This window comes from Epinephelus lanceolatus, chromosome 23, assembly GCF_041903045.1.
Source record: "Epinephelus lanceolatus isolate andai-2023 chromosome 23, ASM4190304v1, whole genome shotgun sequence".
NCBI classification, from domain to species: domain Eukaryota; kingdom Metazoa; phylum Chordata; class Actinopteri; order Perciformes; family Serranidae; genus Epinephelus; species Epinephelus lanceolatus.
In genome coordinates, this window is record NC_135756.1 from 9,260,270 (window position 1) to 9,280,922 (window position 20,653).

Genomic DNA, 20,653 nt, shown 5'->3' on the forward strand with positions numbered 1-20,653 from the left:
GCTGGCTATGTCACAAAAAAGAAAGCCATGATGGAGATGGATTTGCCATCCCCAAGGCATATAAAGCACCATTTTTAACTAAGCACCACTCTCCTTAGCCCCATTTCCACCGAGCAGTATGGTTCAGGTTAGTTCGGTACGCTTTTTTGTGAAAAGCTGTGGATGGTACCAATGGAAGGTTCAGGTTCAGGTTATTATTTATTGATACCCAAGAATAAACTAGTTTTGCAGTCGAGAATCAAAACATCTATCACAGTTTGAACAATCAAAACAAAACATAAAACATAGAATACAAGAAAGAAATTTAAAATCGACAGAAAGTGCTGCAATCCATGAAATAAAAGCGCAAAGAGAGCAAAATTCCCTACAAGACGTGAGTTAAAAGAATAAAAACAGTTCAGTAGAATAAGAATTAAACAATGAGATAAAAATCAATCAATAAATAAAAAATACGATACATACTCTAAAGTGACTGACTTTGACAGTTTTGTGCAAAGATTTGACAGCTTGTTTACCAGTGTGATTGCTGCTGGAACAAAGCTGTTACAACTTGGGACTAAAAACCTCCGTCCAGAGGGAAGAAGCTGGAACTCGCTGTGCAAAAGATGCAACCTGTCATTTAAAATGGTCCTGGCTATCCGCTGTAACTGTTTGGTATACAGGGAAGAGGGGTTCAGCTGGGACTCGCCAATCAGCTTACTTGACCATTTCACAATTTGATTTAAAGAGTTCTTATTCTTAACAGAGAGGCTACCGAACCATGACACCAAGGAAAAGGATAAAATGGATTCAGTAAAAGCATGATAAAATGTTGGGGTACCTAGCACACAGATCTGGTACTAAAGGGTGGAGCTGTGAACACAGCAGTCTGATTGGTCAGTAGAGGACGGTCAGTTTTGAGGCTCATGTAACCACTGTTCATACTGTGGAGAGTTTTATTAGTAAACTGCAACTATAAAATGAAAGGATGTTTTGCTGCCGGAGTTTTGCTGGAGTCGGAGAAAAAATAACTTCATTCACTGGGCCGACTGCCGGTGACTTTTAAGGTGGAACGTTAAAGCCTAGTTCACATTACACGATTTTCACCACGATTTTGACATCGCAGAGGATCTTGAGAGCGCCACCTTGGGTCGGAGGTGAGTCAGCAGATAGTCTGCCACGATGAGTCCTCATGTGTGGACAAGCCTAGGAGCAAGTCGCCCCCTCGTTGGCGACTGGGACTGGATATCTGGCATGCTAGAAAACTGGAGAAGTCTGACACGACTGACAAAGACCATCAGCCAATGAGAGGCGGGATACGTCCCACGTCAGCACGCAGGAGGATGGAAGAAATGTGAGGAGAACAAGCCGCAGGGTTGCCACTTGCCAGGTCCGCTTATTAGCCGTGACTTTGGGCTTGTTTCTAAAGTGGAGCTGCTTATTTGGGCTTGCTCTCAAACGTCACCTTTCTCTATATATATCCATCTAATAACTTATTTAAACGCATGGTAGTTGCTTCTTTTGGGCTTGTTTCCATAGGCCTGGTTGCTTGTTTCTCTCCCAAGATCTGGCAACACTGACAAGCTGGCAAGCAACAACAACAACAATGGTTCCCACAGGAACATGGGGAGTGCATTGTGTTTGGACCCCAGTGCAACTGCCCTGCCTGCACTGTCTATATTCACGCCCCTGGTCTATCGTACACAAACTGATACTGATTTATTAGTGTTTAAAATACATTTTGCTGCTGCCCCCATCCACAGCAGTACATTGCTTAGCTTCTGTAGTGGTGCTCCTGTGTGCTTCTCCAAACTGGAGGTGTGCCAGCTGACATCTACGGTAGGTACACTGACTATAGATAAGTACCTCATACCCACTTCAATAGCTCTGAACTATCCCTTTCCAGGCGTTGAGACATATGGGCTGCTTATAAAAAGTCTCAGAGGAAATGTTTTTTGCTGAGTCGGTGCAACTGACTCTATCAAACAAATAAATTACAGCAGATGTTGCGGCAAAGTTTTCCAAGTACAAACAAATCTACTTGTTTTACATTCACATTCATGGCAGTTTCAGTTAACTGGGCAAATGAGCAATCAAATTCTAATCAGAGTAATGATGAAAAATTATTTTTATAATTAACAACTGCGCAAATACAAGCTGAAATCTCTCCTCTATGACATATTATACGTTGTGGCTCAGAGATGAATTTTAATCATCTGTTTCCACTCACTACATGATGTCTCTCATCAAAGCATGGCAGCTCGCCTGGAAGCGAACACGCCTGGTGGCTTTGGCGTGCCACGGTACAACATTACAAGGGCCTTGCTTCTCTGAATCATCAAAGAGGATGTATACTTATAGGATACAAACCCTGAGATATTTGTATGTACAGATCTCAGAGATGGGAGGAAAAATATCCCTGAGCTTCTGTTGTCTTGTTTGCTCATGAATCTCAAAGACCACATGAAAGCGCGGCTCTACGTTTCACACTGCAACACATATTTGTAGATTTGTAACGCTGATGCATCTGCGGGAAAAGGAGCCTGCAGTCCACATACACACACGCTCAACTCCCCAATGGTAACTTTTTCCACCTTTGCACTTTTTGGGGCTGAGCACAGCTTTATAAATGCCATGAAAGGGTTTTCTGGCCGAGTTGCTTCCTTTTTCCCATAGTTATCTTTTGTTACACACTACTACTAATTACTCATTTATTCTGCCTGCTTCTGTCGCTCGTTCTTAGCACTTTGGCTTCATGTATCTATTTAAGTAATGGCTTTCCCCCTATAGAAATGTAATATATGACATATATGCTGTTACCAATAAAGTGATATATTATCATATCATCTGGATATAAAGATATGTTTATAGCATATGTATGTGTGTGTATCCATTCCAAAGCCTGTCAGTGATATTACATATATACTGATAGACATGTGTCAAACATATATAAGTGTACAGAAATTATATGAAAATAATGTACATATATGTCAGTTCCATATGGGTTGGGCCTCCAAACACTGATCTCTGTTATCGTACACGTTCAGTAATGGCTCTTTTCAGACATGACAGAAGTGTTACAGAAAGAGCTGCAGTGCTCATGTGATATTTGGCATCGAGTGTGTGAGAGGGAGCAGCGGCGCAGCGGTGAGTTAAAGCAGAGTGTTCTCTCACAGGGTGCATCAGGGATGGATTTTAAAACTTATTTTGGAGCTGAAGGTTTAATTAATGACCGCTGAGAGAGCGCGAGGGAAACTGCCTCCTCTACCTTTATAAATTTCTGCTCTCTTTCCTCATTTGTTGGATGGGATGTTCGGTGCAGTCTGACAGTCCCTGAGCGTGGATAAAAAATAACAAGACATAAAGTTGTGATTCTCTTTTAACTTCTCTTTGCTCACATACTGTATGTTGGTTTTTGGTGGATATTTACACTGTGAGCAGATGTAAACAGAAAATTTAGGGAGGATGATTTTTCTTGAGTTAACACTGTAGACGCAAGGATTTTGTTGCTGCTGCTGTTAGTTTGTGCTTACCTGGCAGACGTTGAGCTGACCAGCCCAACATTTTCACGTGTTTATCAACACATCACAATTACTGGGCTTTTTAAAGACACTTTGGACACTCAGCTACAATGGTATGTAGCTATGTAGCCTACCAAGGCTATGGCCGAATCAAAGTGGTGACCTCTTTGGTTAAAGCCAGGTACACAATGGGGTCTTGTACTTGAGAACAAAGATTCGAGTAAACAACAGCTGATGGGGCCCCCAGGAAATGTGCCGAGCTTTAAAGCCAATTTCACTGTGGACAAACAGTGGTACTGCAACTTCAAGGGTCTGTTATGTGATGCCACTGGGCTCAAAAGACTTTTTTTTTTTATAGTCATACAATGGGGAAGAGATGTCTATGAATCAGTGGATAGATAATTTTGAGTGTCACAACCCCCACGAAATGACACGTTCTACTATAAAGGTTTAATTAATTTGGTCCGATAACATTTCCAAAGTCTTTAGCCCTGTTTCCCCTGAGCAGTATGGTACGGTTCAGTTCAGTCTGGTACGCTTTTCTCCATTTCCACTGCAAAAAATTGTGGATGGTACCAATGGAACTGTTCCGTATCGTCCCCATGTTTGGTCCCCCCTCTGTTGGGGTACCTAGCACACAGATCTGGTACTAAGAGGTGGAGCTGTGAACACTGCAGTCTGTTGATTGGTCAATAGACAACAATAATGAGTGATCTTCAAGTATTTCCATCCATCCATTTTCTAATCGCTTATCCTCTTGTGGGTCGCGCGGGGGCTGGAGCCTTTCCCAGCTGACATTGGGCGAGAGGCAGGGTACACCCTGGACAGGTCGCCAGACTATCGCAGGGCTGACACATAGAGACAGACAACCATTCACACTCACATTCACACCTACGGACAATTTAGAGTCACCAGTTGACCTATTCTCAATCTGCATGTCTTTGGACTGTGGGAAGCCGGAGCACCCAGAGAAAACCCACGCTGACACGGGGAGAACATGCACAGAAGGACTCCCACACCCGGGATCAAACCAGGAACCCTCTTGCTGTGAAGCGACAGTGCTAACCACCACAACACCGTGCCTCCCTCTTCAAGTGTTTATATATATTAATTTGTCATCTGCATATATTCTATTCCTCACTCAAAGAAAAGAAAAGGGTTGCGTAGCGTCGGACTACAGCAACACTAAACCCCCGAGTGGACGATAAATGAGGTGCAGACTGATAAAGGAGGAAATACAGTGAGTGCTGGACGGAGCAGTGAATGACAACAAACCCGCCCACATTTAAGAGGACTGTTTGTGGTGGAAACACTAGGGTCTAGGTGCCATGTCTGAAGGGTTACTGTTGGTTCCAAAGGTACCATACTGAAAGAGTTTGGTGGAAATGGGGCTTAAAAGAACCCCAAGATTAAATTATTTAATCCCCATTCAAGTTAGCAGAGCGCTTAACTGGAAGTCAGCCACTTTGCTGGTGGAAGTTGGCATCTCGGCAGCACTCAGCCGATCTTGACGACCTTAACTCTCTTGTGTGCCTGCACCGATCATCAAGGGAATTTCATACTGCAGATGTAGAGCTTTTTTGGCTTCACGCGCCACCAAGTAACTTTCATAGGAATGAATGGGGCCCCACCACCGATGCTGTACCCAGGTCTCTTAATACGTTCGTGTAGCTAACTGACATATGCTAGCCACTAACCGGCATGGGTGTGAATTACTTGAAGTCATGGTCGATCGTCCTCAGTGTTCTAATCTGTTTAAATGTCAGACGGACTTCAGATATTTCCATCACAATTAAATGTCAATGACAGAAATTATTCTGTAAACACTACCTCTTCAAAAGGCTGTGTGGAGATGAAACAAGACAATTTCTTTGTGCATAAGAACTGATGAATAACTGAGATACACATTTAATATGTCTCTACGTATTTCACCTGAATGCAGTGTCCTGAATAACAGAGCCGTAACAGGGAACAAATAGCTGTGTGCTTTTGAATGTCGGCCTGCTCTTGTAGTGACTGCACTTTGCTCTAAAGAGGCCAGTTTGTCCTGCGGGCATCTTTTCAATTCTCCCTCTGCCTTTCCTTTCGCCAGACATCTTCACTGCCCATCTCTAAAACACTGTCACCATCGGCCCACCCTCTCCGACATGTTTCCTTTTGCCTGGTTCACCTAAGTGGATTATAGTAAAACACACAAACACACATGATTACTGATGGGATACGGGCACGGGCACCTACAAGGAGGATGCCACAAAGCCAGAGAATAGAGAGAGATGCCTGCGGGGCAAACTAACGTGACCACCCTGCTTGTAACCATGGCTTCCTGCTTCCTCTACTGAGTCAGAGAGACAGGGAGGGGGATGGGCAGAAGATGCATTAGCCTGGTTGATGTGGTTGGAATAGGATTAAAAAAAAAAAAAGTCAGCACAGAACAATACAGCCTCCCTCTTGGCGATGCTAACCATGACACAGAGGGAAAAACCTCAGACTTGCACGGACTGACCTAAAGTGGAAACAGACAACTTTTCACCTTTACCCAACTAGCATTTCCAGGTGGCATCATTGTTTGCACTGCTGTCGCAAAGACTACCAGATCCGTCTTCCTCAGAGCCTGACTACTACAAACAGTGTTGTGTATGAACACACTAAAAGAGCGCTTTCTTTGAACATGCACATGTTTTTAGTGAACGTTGAACTGAACACATCAGTTTGAAACTTAAGAACTTGAATATGAGCGTCGTTCACTCCCGCCTCAATTAACAACGCTCATTTTACGGCACCCAAGGCTTTGCCGACACCAACACCGGCATGGTTAGTGCTGGCGGCAGTTACTCAGTTGTTCCACAGTTCGTCATTTCTGCCACTGAGGATAGTGACTGCAAGGAACTGATGCTCTTTGGAAACTGTGGATAGCTACCAACAACTACCAGGGAAGACAAAAGCACTATCTTCTTCCTGTTGTGCAATATTTGCTGCACTTCCTTTGTGCCCTAAATCAAGCAGCATTGCATCTACATGACTCGCCAACCATACCTGTACATCAGTCCATGATCAGCCCCCTGCGATCCTTGGTCTGGAAGTGGAAGCCCTGAAGAAAATGCTGAATTAGCATTTAGCTAGCTATGAAGTATTCGCTTAAAAGAGAGGCGGTAAAGGTTACCATAAGGGTAATGTTAAGGATTACATCTTGTCACTTAAAAGGTGAATCACATCTTCATGTATTAAAAATCATTAAGTGGATTACTCCTACATTTGGCCTGATATTTGTTCACTATAATGTCCATTGTAGCAGGAATCAGATAACCATCATGTTGGTGGGATTGTCTTGTACTGCAGGTAAGTGCTGTTTGCAGGTGCGTGTCGTGTACTCTACAAATGGAATGTGTCTCCAGCTATACATGTCTCAGTTATTTGCTACTGGTAATGCTGCTGCTGCTAGTAACGCATTACAGTAATGGTAGCTTTTCCCAGTAACAAGTAGTCTTGCAAATTACCAAAAAAAAACTGATAATATTACATCTTATATTCTGTAAAAGTTTGTTTTGGTATAATTCCCTCGTGACTTTAGCCCTTTGTTTACTTTCCTCACTTCGGAATCTCTTCTCATGTGCTGAGCTGAACTGCCAATCAGAGTGATTTTACTCACTGACAGGTTCTGCCATCGCCCACACTGATTCAACATGCTGAATCAGCGGCAAAAAAGCCAACTAGCGCCAACTAGCACTAACAAGAGCAAATGGTGCAGGTTACACCACAGCGACAAGGGCCAACAATGGCCCAAAATTGACCAACGGCTGACTGTTGGCTTGGTGTGTCAGGGCCTTTAGACAGAGTTTTGGCAAAACACCAGTCGCAGGCAACAGAAAACCCCCAGGTAAAAAAGTAATTTGCAAGTTATCTAACCTTAGCTGTGCTTACCGGCGATGACCCTGCCATTCACACAGAGACACAGTCTGAATTTTGACGAAAAAGGTTAAAATAACCAATGAATAGTCTAACAAATTATTGTCAGCAGGGAGTACCAAGTAAAGTAATACTATTACTTCAAAAAGCAAGCAAGCAAACTCAAATCAGGCCTTCAGAATTGCATGGTGACAGAGAGGCTTATAGGGAACCAATCAAACTCCCATGGTGTCATTATTCTATAGCCACTGAATTGTGCAATCAACATCAACTTCACTTCTCCACTTTAATGTACCTTTCATCCTTTAACTTAATGTGACGTGGGAGGCAGAGGCATCAGGATCAAATCAACACAAACCCTCCGCCCTCGCTTGCTTTTGCTTTTATAAATAAAAAAACCCCACAGTCAATTATGTTGATTGAAAATCTCTGCTGAAGTGGAAAATCAACTGCAGTGTGAAAGCTGATGAAAGATACTATCGCTCCGGCCTGCTTTTTGCACTTCCTGTGTTCGTCAGGAGGGACCCTCTAACCCAATATACGGCGAATTCCCACTCTCCATCATTTCCAGCTGGTTAGCTCTCCCAGTCATTTTGTCTTGTGTCCTTCCTTTCCCATTTGCAAGGCTGATTGACCCTGACAACTCATTCAGGCTGATGCAGTGAGACTAACGAACAGGCCCAGAGATTCTACCCCCTCTCCGTCATTGATGAACGTGGCGGGGAAAGACAACCAGCTCATCAAACTCTCTCTTCGTCATTTAGCCCAACACTGCTGAACAGACTGTTTCCCTGCTATCCATTCTTCATATTGACACCGGGCCTGTCATCCTTAACAAGGCTGATTCATGTTCGGTAAGTTCTATTGACGTGGAGTACAGGATCAGGTCTGGAGGTGGACTTACAGTAGGGTTTTTACGATATAGACAGATTAGTATGTCCATCTTGTCAGGCTCTGCGTCGGCCCAGTGGACTGTGAAATGAGCTACGTCACGTGTGTGTGTGTGGAGGAAAGAATCAGATTACACAAGGCCCGGACTTGAAAGAAAGGTCATCTGTTATAATGAAATGTCACAGAGGTGTGTGTGATCAAAATTAACAACAAGAGGGTTGGACTTACAGTTTAACCTGCGTTTTATGGCTCTTTTAACTCAGGTAGTTAACACTGATGGATGACATACAGGAAGGAGAAGTGAGTGCAGTCAGAATGAATTAGACCAGGATTATACAGAAAGGAGTGAAAACACAAAGACATTGAAGTGGAGGAAAAATGCTCCCATTTAGGGACTACACCAGAGTTTTGTTTTTTATACATTTACTACAAGGCACACACTACTTTTTTTAGACTGATGGATGCATTTTTGCTCCTCCAGGAGGCTACTGGATTCATATTACTGTCATTATGACAGTTATGTTGAAAGTGCTTATTTCTGCCAGAGTGTTGTGTTGATGTGCTTGTAGGAAGCTCCAACATCTGAGATTTCAAATCTTGACAAACAGGCCACAGTCAGATGGGCTGCTACTGGACCCCCACTGTGACACTAAGCACAGGAGCCCCTCAAGGCTGTGTGTTGAGCCCGTTCCTGTTCTCTCTGTACACTCATCACTGTGTTCCATCCCATAACACCACCACCATAATTAAATCTGCAGATGATACAACCATGATGGGGCTGCCTACAGAGAAGAGGTAGTGATGCTGACAGAGTGGTGCAGAGAAAATTACCTTACTCTCAACATCAAGAAAACAAAAGAACTCATGATTGATTTTGGGAGGAAGCAGGATGTCCGTTAACCACTGCACATCAATGGAGAAAGGGTGGAGAGGATGACCAGCTTTAAATTCCTTGGCATGCACATTTCAGACAACATTTCAGACGACCTCTGGTACGTTAGCTGCTCTGCAGCAGATAAAATCTCCACAGAGAACCATAAAAACTGCAGAACATCAGACAGCTACCTGCCCTGGAATAAATCTTCACCTCCCAGTGCCTGAAGAAAACACATAACATCCTAAAAGACCTGCTCATTACCTGTTTGAACTGTTACCCCCCCAAAAACGCCACAAGTCCATCAAAACACAAACCACAAGATTCAAAAATAAACAGTCTCTACTCCAAAGCCATCACCATACTGAGCTCTGACCTGAAGGAAACTCACTGAAACAGATTACAGACCTTTTTCTTAAGTGCAATAACCTTTTTTATGTGCAACAATATGCATTCACACTTTTTTTAATCCGATTTTAACTGCATACACTGGCAATGAGTATATGGTATCTTTGACTGTGTAGAATATGAGTGGAATAGAGGCGTTTATTTATTTATTTTATGACAATCTTATTGCTTTTTATCACTTATTTTTATATACGAGCCCGGTACTTGAGTGCACCTGAATTCCGTTGTATGTGTGTACAATGACAATACAGAAATCTGAATCTGACATGTCGAGAATCAAACCGAAAGATGAACAAAAATGGAAGTAGTGAAAATAATCATGTGGCTATGTCAGCTTTCTCAGCACCAATAAAATGTTGTCTGACAGTAGATGTTTGACAACTTGAATCTAGTGACGACATAAGAACACCTGAACACATAAATCTGATAAGTGCTGTATGTGTGGCACCATGGGAAAAAAAATGAATAGAAAGGACAAAGAAGGTTGATCATGTGACATGTACAAAAGACATGGCGATTGTTGTTGCTGTGAAAATATGCTGATCTGCACACTGTTTATCCCTGTGGTCTCTCTGTCTCTCAGCTGTCTTCCTCGTTCTTCTGAGGCAGCTACAGTGACATTACATCATGTCTCAACAAACATGGATGTAATATAGACCAAATTATACTCCAGTGTGAGTGAGGTTTTGAAATCCAGACCTCAGTCTGAAACAGTTTATTAAGTCGAAGCTCATCTCATGCCTACCATTTAAAGAACAGATTTCTCATTACAAGTAATAAAACCAAGGAAGTTAATTTTAGGTCCCTCCATAAATTCTGTCTCGCTCTTATAAATGTGCATAAAATTACAAAATATAACTCACCAAACTGTCCTAGATGCAAAACTAAAGACAGAATATTATGAATTTGTTTTGGCAATAATCTGATAAATTACTGGAATTCAATCCATTCCTTCACTACATCCAATTTATAAACAGAATTTGATTTAAATCCTTGTTTATTAAAGAATATGCCTGACTTTAAATTTGATTTAAAAAATGCACAGTATGAAATGCGTACTTCTACTAAAAACAAATGTCCAACTTTATCACAGTCTTTACTACTGGAAAGTTTAACCCCAGAAAAACCTGACTGTGGTTATATTTGTTACAACCTTTGGTTTCCGTTCTTTTCTTGCTTGGAAAACTTCAAGAGCTGATTAATAATGAACCTGGACTATTTCTGTCCGTAAACCTCTATGGATTAAATAAAGGACATATTATGATATTTTTACTTACAACTTTGTCACTGCTTTTGTATATTTTTTGTTAATAAATAAATGGATATGTTGGCCTGCCAGGGACGTAGCATGTCTTGTGAAATATTTCATTAAAGAGACTTATGAACGGCTGGACGAGTCATATGCCTGCACTTTTATATATAAGAGATAAAGATAATGACTGTATTTCATATCAGACTGACTACATATGTATAAAAATCTCCAAACGTAGATCAGGAGCCAGAGCCTTCAGCTATCAGGCTCCTCTCCTGTGGAATCATCTTCCTGCTGTAAAGCCCTGTGAGGCAAATTGTGATTTGTAATATTGGGCTTTATAAATAAAATTGATTGATTGATTGATTGATATATGTATATATGTATATAATGTGTGACCATATTTTAGCACAATAACATTACTCAGCTAAGCGAGCACACTGTCATACGGTTTCCCTGAAATCAACCGCACAAGTTCAATGTTTTGGACCTTTTGTTGAACTCACAAATTCACTGACAAAACAACTGTCTTATACTTAACACATTTTCCAAACAAATATAACATGCTAAAGTTATTAGCACAAGCCTATGGCACTTTACATTGTATAAATTAGCCTAATGGCTAGCAGACTTTTCCTCTACTCATATGAAGCCAGGGACAACAGCAACATTTAACAGAGCTAACGTCACAAAATTCAGCTCCATTACAACTCACAAGGTTCACTGAAAAAACAACTGTCTTATACTAAACACATTTTCCAAACAAATACAACATGCTAACATTATTAGCACAAGCCTCTGGCATTTTACATTGTATAAATTAGCATAGCTACAAACAGAGGTTTCCTCTGCTCATATGAAGCCAGGATAAATCACACACAAGACTTAAAATGCTATTTTTGTGGAGGCTTTATTGTCTTCATAATTTATTGTTTCTTATCTGCGAAATTAAAGTAAATAAAAGCTTTGTTTACACTGAGGGAAATGGTTACAGCTTACAGAAATAGACAGGAGGTCTGCGTCGCCGCGATGTGTAGTTACATTAGTAACTAAGTATATAAGTGTTAATCCTGCATTAGAAGAACAGATCATCTGGAAAGTGAACCCTGTGAATGTGAACGCTCTCTCTTTTCATACACCTTCATAAATATAAAAGACAACATATGGTTGGCAGAAATGTAAAGAACACTGTACTGCAGTAAACGAGCTAAAATGTACCAAAACACCACTGGGATTCTTCAAAGTGATGTTGACAACATTTTTAGTGCCTGAAATAGAGGGTTGCCATGTGTTAGAAGAACAGATTTATCTGGTAAGTGAACCCTGTGGATGTGAACGCTCCCTGCTGTCACAAACAAACACATTCAGACAGACTCGTGCATATCAGGCCATTCAATCCTAACTGCTGCTTTCCCACTGAGATTCCTTTCTTCTCCACTTTCCACTATCAGTCTGTCTTGCAGCCAGCTCGTCGGAGGACCCAGCTGTCGAGAACGGTGATATTCCACCACAGCTCCTTTAATGCTCCGGTAATAACAATAATAACCTACAGTATGCGATGGCCAGCACTTACAACCTGTCCTCCAGCTGGCTCAGCACCACAGAGAGAAGCTGTCGTATCATCAGCTCTCACAAACCTGTAATCGACCATAAACCACAGTCAGCCTCTCTGCAGCCCGCTAATCCCAGAGCGTCTCTGCCGGTTTCCCTGGTGACCGTCTTTAGCAAGCTTTCTGTGGCTGAAGTAGTCTGCATCTTCACCTCTTGGAAAAGGGCATCTGCCGCTGCTGCTGCTGCTGCTGAGGCCCTTTTCAGAGGTTTTTCAGAATCATTGTCATTGCACTCCAGTAACTGGCGCTGAGATCAGTCAGCCGCTTGCCAGACGTGGAGTCGGTGTGAGGATGTGCCAGGCTTCCCCGAGAGGGCCAGAGCAGAGCTGGACCCTGTGAGAGGAGAAGACTAGAGCTTTCTTCCTCTCTGTCACTTTGAATGATGTCAGAGTTTTTTTATGTAATGCTCTGTCAGAAGCCATTTACCCTAATTGGTGTCACTGACAGTGCTGCCGACCTTTTCGTTATCATAATGAGGCTGTAAACAAAAGCTTCTAATGAGTTTCTATAAGAAATATGCTAAAAATACTTTTAGATGTGGTCTTTACGGCACCTCTCTGCTGTTATTATGTCTCAAATGACTTTTTATGGTGTTATTTATTTGTTGTATTGTGTTTTTGTTGTGTACAGTGAATGTAATGTCAACATATTGTTTGTTGTCTGTGTGATTAACATGCATCTTGGGTGCTCCCATCACAAGTAGACAGCTCTAAACACAAGTGTAATTGACCAACAAGACGTACTGTCATTCAATCTCTCTAACTACTTGCCAACGTGGTCTGGGACACATTTGATAACATATGTTTTGTAGTGTAAATGCTAATACAGCCCGATGCGTCCAAGACAAGGACTATGACATCTATGTAGAATGTGGTTGTTGTTGACACGCTAATGCTCTACAACTTGGCCATGTTATGACGAGTTGAATGACCGTCCATTGTTTTGCCCTATGGAAGACAACATGTCTCTACAACTCCCCAGAAATGTGACTATTTCCGTAAGCTGAAACCATTTCCCTCAGTGGAAACAAAGCTTTTATTTATTTCGATTTCACAGATAAGAAACGATAAATTGTGAAGACAATAAAGCCTCCACAAAAATAGCATTTTAAGTCTTGTGTATGATTTATCCTGGCTTCATATGAGCAGAGGAAGTCTCCTCTGTAAACTAGGCTAATTTATACAATGTAAAATGCCATAGGCTTGTGCTAATAATGTTAGCATGTTGTATTTGTTTGGAAATGTGTTTAGTATAAGACAGTTGTTTTGTCAGTGAACCTTGTGAGTTGTAATGAAGCTGAATTTTGTAACGTTACCTTTGTTAAATGTTGCTGTTGTCCCTGGTTTTATATGAGTAGAGGAATAGTCTGCTAGCCGCTTGGCTAATTTACACAATGTAAAATGCCATAAACTTGTGCTAATAACATTAGCATGTTGTATTTGTGGGGAAAATGTATCCAGATAAAGACAAGTGTTTGTCTGTGAATGCTGCGAGTTATAGTGAAGCTGATTTGTGTACTTGTGTTTGAAATTGTCTCTATTAAGCCATGTTTAATGTGTGTTTAATGTGTGTTTTGGGTGTGTCTTGAATCAACTAAACTTTACAGCACCTCACAGAAATCATGCTGACTGACTACTGTTTTGAAGGTGTAGCTGCAGAGTGACACAGACACACTACCGCACAAGTATGAATGCTCACAACAGCGTAAGCTACAGCATAGGCTCTATAGAGCTAAAGCACAAGTATAGATCCCAGTATTATGCTCCTACTACCACTAGATGGCACATAAAGTGTCCACAAACGAGGACAATAGGTCTAGGTTAATCAGAATGAAGCATAAGGTCCATTAAACCCAAAATGTGATGTCCTCATATTAGGACACAGGGTCTCAGGAGGACATACTGTACAGCTCAGTCTGAACAACAGCATTAGCTCGAAATGTCACTTGTGGATGTGCTAATAAACTGGACTTAAGGGAGCTACAGTGTGCTGACCTTTCTTTATATTTAATACTTTCAGTCCTGTGGGACATTTTTCGGACCAGTGGAGCTTCGAAAGTTTGGGCCATCGGAACAATGGGCGGTCCCCAGTGTGGACGTAATAACTGTGTGCCGTGCCCTTTGACCTTCTTGCGTAAGATAAGTGGGCAGAAATGAAATCTGAACAGAAGTGGTCTGCTGGAGATGCACGACGTACACACGTGTTCGGATCACCGAAAGTCATGAAAATACGAGGTGGAAATTGATAAAGCTTTCTAATATAATTGAAATATAAGTGCATTACTTTGCAGCGCAGGGATGAAGTACATAAAAAGGGTTAGTTTGGTTTATCATCTTATAAATATCTAACTGACAAACAGAAGGTAAAGAGTTGAATAAACCAGAGATCTCAGCAGCTGGCCTACAAAACCCCGAGTCATTGATACAGATCAATACTCCAAAATATATTATAGTTATTTTGTGCTCTGAAGCAGTAAAACCGTAATAATGTCCCTTTAATTCACAACATAACGACAGTCTGATCACGTCTGTTGTTATCCGAGGACAAATTACATGTTGACTTTGTTTACAATTAACTTGCAACACGGATGCCATTGCTGCATCTGTCATCTGTCTCTTCGCTCTTCAAAGCCCTGTTTGCTTAACAAATACATGTCCTGGGTGATGCTGCAGTATATCACAACAGACAGGACACTAAATATACAAGATCTGCTGTTATCAGCCTGTGTAGTGGTGTCATGTAAGAGTGAAAGCTCTTGTTTGTTTTGTACCCCGTCCTCCTGATGAATGGTGTTAAGATGATGGATCAGTGGGTGGCTGTTAGCGTGCGTGTGAATCAAAGCATTCAAAGTGAGAGAAGAAAAACTCTCTGTTTATGATTCACACTTTCTTCCGTCCCTGTAAAATGTGATTAAAAGCAATCTCTAACAGGGATTTGCTTAATTAAAATACAGTGTAACGAGCTTATCAACCCTTCAAGTTAATGAAATGCTCATAATGTTTTCTGGCCTTGTGATTATTGAAATGTGTGTGAATTTTTCATGCAGTCAAAAATGCACTGTTGCTGCTTGGCTCCGGCAGTAATAAGGCAGAGCAATAATCTCTGACATTTTCATTACGCTGCAGTCACTTTTGATTGATGTAACACAACACTAATTTAAAGGTACACTCTCAGCTTCTTTTGTTGTAGAGTCATAATTCTTTTAAATTTATTGTTCTGCTCAGTTTCAAAGCACCAGTGTTTGCCTGGGAGCCCACACTGCAACATAATCAGGTGCTATGTTTTACCTACAGTGGAGCCAAATCATGGAACTGCTCTGTTAACAGCTTTAAGCATGGCTATAGCAGACAGGTGCACCAGCTGATCACAAATTTAGGTGTAAATTTAATGTTAAATGCAACACTAAATTTGCCACTTTATTTATTATATAACTTGTACTGGCCGCAACCAAAAGTATTATAGAGAGAGATGTTTTCATCCTGGGTGCTATTCTGGTAATAAGGGAGGCACTTAATACATCTAACAGAAAAATAAAAGGATGCATTGCTATTTTCAGGCTGATGCAGTTGTCGTGTAAAGCCAGATTTATAATTGTGTGTCAGCTCTATGCAGAGCCTACGCTGTAGCCTACGCATGTGGCCTACACCATCATGAGCATTTATACTTGTGTGGTGGTGTGTCTGTGTCACTCTGCAGTTACACCTTCAAAACCCTAGTCAGTCAGCGGGGTTTCTATGAAGTGTTTAGTTGATTCAAAACACACATTAAACACACATTAAACATGGCTTAATAGAGACAATTTCAAACACAAGTACACAAATCAGCTTCACAATAACTCGCAGCATTCACAGGCAGTGTTGGGCAGTAACGCATTATTAGTAACGCGTTACAGTAATGCTGTTAGTTTTGGCAGTAACTAATACTCTAACATGTTAGTTTTTAAATTCAGTAACTCAGTTACCGTTACCAAACGGTGCATTACTCCGTTATTTTTGGCCAGGTTTTAAAACGGCGCGCAGCATGCAGTATTCCTTCACAAACTGAAGTTCACTTTCACTAAAACATTTTAGGCCTAAACAATAAAAGATAGTCAAGTCAGATAGAGGTATATGAACAATTCTTACCAGAGCATCTTAATGAAACACGTCTCTCACCATCTCTGAAGTCACTGTCGACCTGCTGGCCTCACCACAGTGCTGTACATTCAGCGGTAATGTTAGCGCTTCTGTAGATTTTTAGTCCCAGTAACGTTATATCCAGTAATGTGATATCCATTGTTATCCCGAGGAAGCTTTTGCTGTAGACAGACAATGTCTGCAGTGGGCGACAGACTCGACATCATCATGTAGCTCTTCAAATGTTTTCTTTAGCTCATTTTTATTGAGCCAGTACAGTTAGGAAATGTCTTGGGCTGCAGGGCTGAGTTTCCCAAAACATCAATAAACGTTGTCTTCTTTGTGGCTTAGAAAAACTACACTGCAAAAAAAGAAAAGCACCTAGCACCCTCTAGCATCCCCACTCAGTCATCTAGAGCCAGGATGTACTCAGAATATAGATGACACTAGTGCACGTGCGTCACGGTCACGGCGTGATGGCAAGCCAAGACGAGAGTCCTAAGTCAAGGTTTTTTTTTTCAGTAACTAGCACAACACCATTCACAGACAAACACTTGTCTTTATCTGGACACATTTTCCCCACAAATACTACATGCTAATGTTTTTAGCAGAAGCCTATGGCCTTTTACATTGTAGGAATTAGCCTTGCGGCTAGTGGACTTTTCCTCTGCTCATATGAAGCCAGGGACAACAGCAACATTTATCAAAGGTAACGTTACAAAATGCGACTCCATTACAACTCACAAGGTTCACTGACAAAACAACTGTCTTATACTGAACATGTTTCCCAAACAAATACAACATGCTAACGTTATTAGCACAAGCCTATGGCATTTTACATGTCATTGTAATATTTAGCCTAGCGACTAGCAGAGATTTCCTCTGCTCATATGAAGCCAGGATGAATCACACACTAGACTTAAAATGTTATTTTTGTGGAGGCTTTATCGTCTTCACAGTTTATTGTTTCTTATCTGTGAAATTGAAGTAAATAAAAGCTTTGTTTCCACTGAGGGAAATGGTTTCAGCTTACAAAAGCAGACAGGATGTCTGCGTTGCCGCAACGTGTATTTACATTTCTGGGGAGGTGCACATCAGGCTACAAGGTAGGGTACTGTGAAGGCTCTACGTCGACACAGAGCCTACGCGGTAGGTACAGTGTTGATTCAACACAGAAGTACAAATCTTGCATTAGTTGTAAATATACTTGCACCCATGTGTGCGCCTATGGGCGTACAGGTCTTCAAATGAGGTGTGTTCAAGTGCATTGTTGGCGCATGGCTATTTTGAGGCAGTGGAACGTGACACTGACCAACAAAAACCTGATATAAATTCAATGGTACAGTATTTTCCTGCTATTTAAAGGGTGCGTTATTCAAATAATAATACACTCCTACATAGGTGGGCTTACAACATGCACACACTCTTTTTGTTACATACACAGGGATGCATGGATGGGATGTCGGTAGGTGAAATAACACATCATTACTGAGGAAAATATGAATTACATTTTGCAAAATCAGAACATAGCAGAGATCAGAGCAGAGCAGAGTTGATGTCTTACTCCCCTAATCCAATTTGCAAATCCGCCATGTAAATAGCAGTGCACCAGGTGCAGGCACGCAAATGCATACAGTTACCCATGTTCATTACACATATGCAAAAGTGTTGTAATAGTAAGGTTTTAGTAAAAATGCTTGTGTTTGAGGAGCACTGAGCATACGACTGGATAAATGGGACTTGGATTATACTGCACGAGTTGTGTGAGAATTTATAAACAGATGCTTTGATATAGTTGTTGAACATGGACCCCAATGACTTCAATTCATCAAGAATTTTCTTAGGTTTTAGATTCTTTGTTCAATGTGGAGGCATGAAAGAAAAACAAAGCCTTCATTACAAATTCAAAGTAACACTAGGTGATTAACTGATACACAAATAGACATTCTGTGGGTGAAGTATTCCTTTAAGGTCCTGACAACACAGCAACCACAACCGAGCAGGTGAAAAAACAACAGCTTCATCAGCAGCAACTCCGAGGGGAAAAACATCCCAGCACCAAGCACAATGATTGATTGGAGGAGCTCTGCAACAACCGAGTTCTAGCACCAGAAAGGTCATCATAAAAAAGTAGAAAATAAAAATAAATAAAAAGTCTCACAGAAGAAAAAGTACGAAAAGTCATGAGTCATGTCGGTGTTCACGGACCAGCGGCTCCCTCCTTGGCTGTGACTCACCTCTCTGATGGCTGTGCAGAACTCGCTCTGAAGGACCTTCTTCAGAGACTGGAGCTTGTGACCGGGCACGTCACCCGACTCCTGCAGCTTCTCCAGCAGCTCGATAGCCCTGGCAACATCTGGTAGAGAGAGGGATGGAGAGCGGGTGTGAGTGTATGTGTGTGGGTAGTCATGCCAAGGGGACAAAGGGGGGAAAAAATGCCCCATTCAATTACATTAACAGCACAGGCGCTGGAGCGAATCAATGGGTGGGATAATGGAAATAGACTCAGTCAAGGCCAGCTGGGGCAAGAAAGATAGAATAGCAATCCCATCCATGGATCGTTTGCATTGGCTTAGCTATATGCATGAGAATAAGGCAGAGGGAGAATAAGTCAGGCACTCATTTGTTCAAAGGTAACACTTCCTGGTAAGAGTAGGCACCGGCGGGCATTACAAAGCATTTACACTAAACCGTAAGCCTTAAGTTAGAGGCTGTGACTCCGGGGTCTACAGGAGCTCTCCTCCCCTAATTAGCTTGAGCTGAATGAGTCCGCCAGCTTGGCTGATTAATTTCTCGCCCTCTGAAACTGGCAGGCCAAATAGAGATACATAATGGAGGGAGGGGGGGAGTGATTTGGTACTCAATCACTGGACTTGGACTGTTGGGTCAATAACATGTTTTATTCAGCTTGTGTGTCCAGAGACCTGCGACAACACAGAGACACACACGATTGGTACAGTTTTACAGTGGAGCGGGGGAGTTTTTCTGTGTTCTAGTTACACACCAAAATATAGTGGTGTTGCATTACCCCCGTTTTAACAGCTGCAACTGATGATTATTTTCATTATCAATTAATCTCATGGTTATTTCATTAAAATGGTAATTACGCCAATGACAAGTTCCCAAACAGATTGGGAGTTCTTCAAATTGCTTGTTTTTAAAAAAGTAAACAAATCTTTTTAAGCAGCTCCTTTTAGTGTCCGGTATGTACCAGGTCAGCCAATGGTATGTCCGAGTGCTCATGAATCCTGGCTTTTCTGACTCTCCCACTCGCTGTTATCGCAGCTCATGCTCCCTGCTACAGTGAGTAAACAAGAGGCAATTAAATCAGACTTAAGTTGAGACCTTTGCCAGCCAAGGCCATTGGTGCATTCAAGTGCTTCTCAGATGGGTTGACTTGTGTACATGGGCTTTAGGTTGTCAAAAACATGGGCGCTACAAAGAAGATATGTTGTACTCTATCATTCAGAGCGATTAAACAATACATTGATGACAAAGAGCAAAGGAAACTTATCAGGTGAGCCATGAAATACTATGGTAAACTCATTTTTCAGATTATTCCCACACCACATGAATGCAGCACAAGGCTGTGAAGGTAAAAGGGACGTCTGCTACTTGTCCCCCAAAGAACGACATATCATTGGTCAGTGACATTTCTGTAACATTGTATTGAGCTTACCTACCTACATACAAGTGGGATGCTGAAACAATGCTTAAAAATTGATACTTTAACTTTATAAATGTAAACGTATACTTGATGACCCAAGAGAAGTTTTGTGGGGCGGGCAGCACTAGCTGTCAAACGTCCATGTTCTATAACCTAGAGTTATGGAGAAACTGACACCATATTTTGCAAAAAGTATCCAAACTTTAAAGGTCCGAAACATTTACATATTTAAACTCAAAGAAACTGGTACTGTGAAAAGAATCAGACTGCCCGTTACTACTTGTTTTCCAAAGGAACAGTCCAAAACCCAAACTTTTTTTGCATTTCCAATAATTTCAAATGAAAAAAAAAACACAGATCGTTTTAGCGCTACACGTGTTAGCTCTTTCAACATACACAAATAGATTTTTTGGACACTTTGGGGCAGCGATGC

The 20,653-nt window shown here is 41.5% G+C and overlaps 1 protein-coding gene across 3 annotated transcripts in view; it reads right to left on the reverse strand.

Annotated features, from left to right (window-relative positions):
• The window catches only part of lin7a (lin-7 homolog A (C. elegans)), a 67,275-nt gene that overhangs the window by 24,919 nt on the left and 21,703 nt on the right, over positions 1-20,653 (reverse strand). For all 3 annotated transcript variants that reach the window (XR_004500969.2, XM_033614668.2, XM_033614669.2), the window contains exon 2: positions 18,791-18,909. Coding sequence is in view for 2 of the 3 variants with exons in the window: in XM_033614668.2 (XP_033470559.1) it covers positions 18,791-18,909 (119 nt within the window). In the remaining variant the exon portion in view is untranslated. The remainder of the gene's footprint in view (positions 1-18,790; positions 18,910-20,653) is intronic.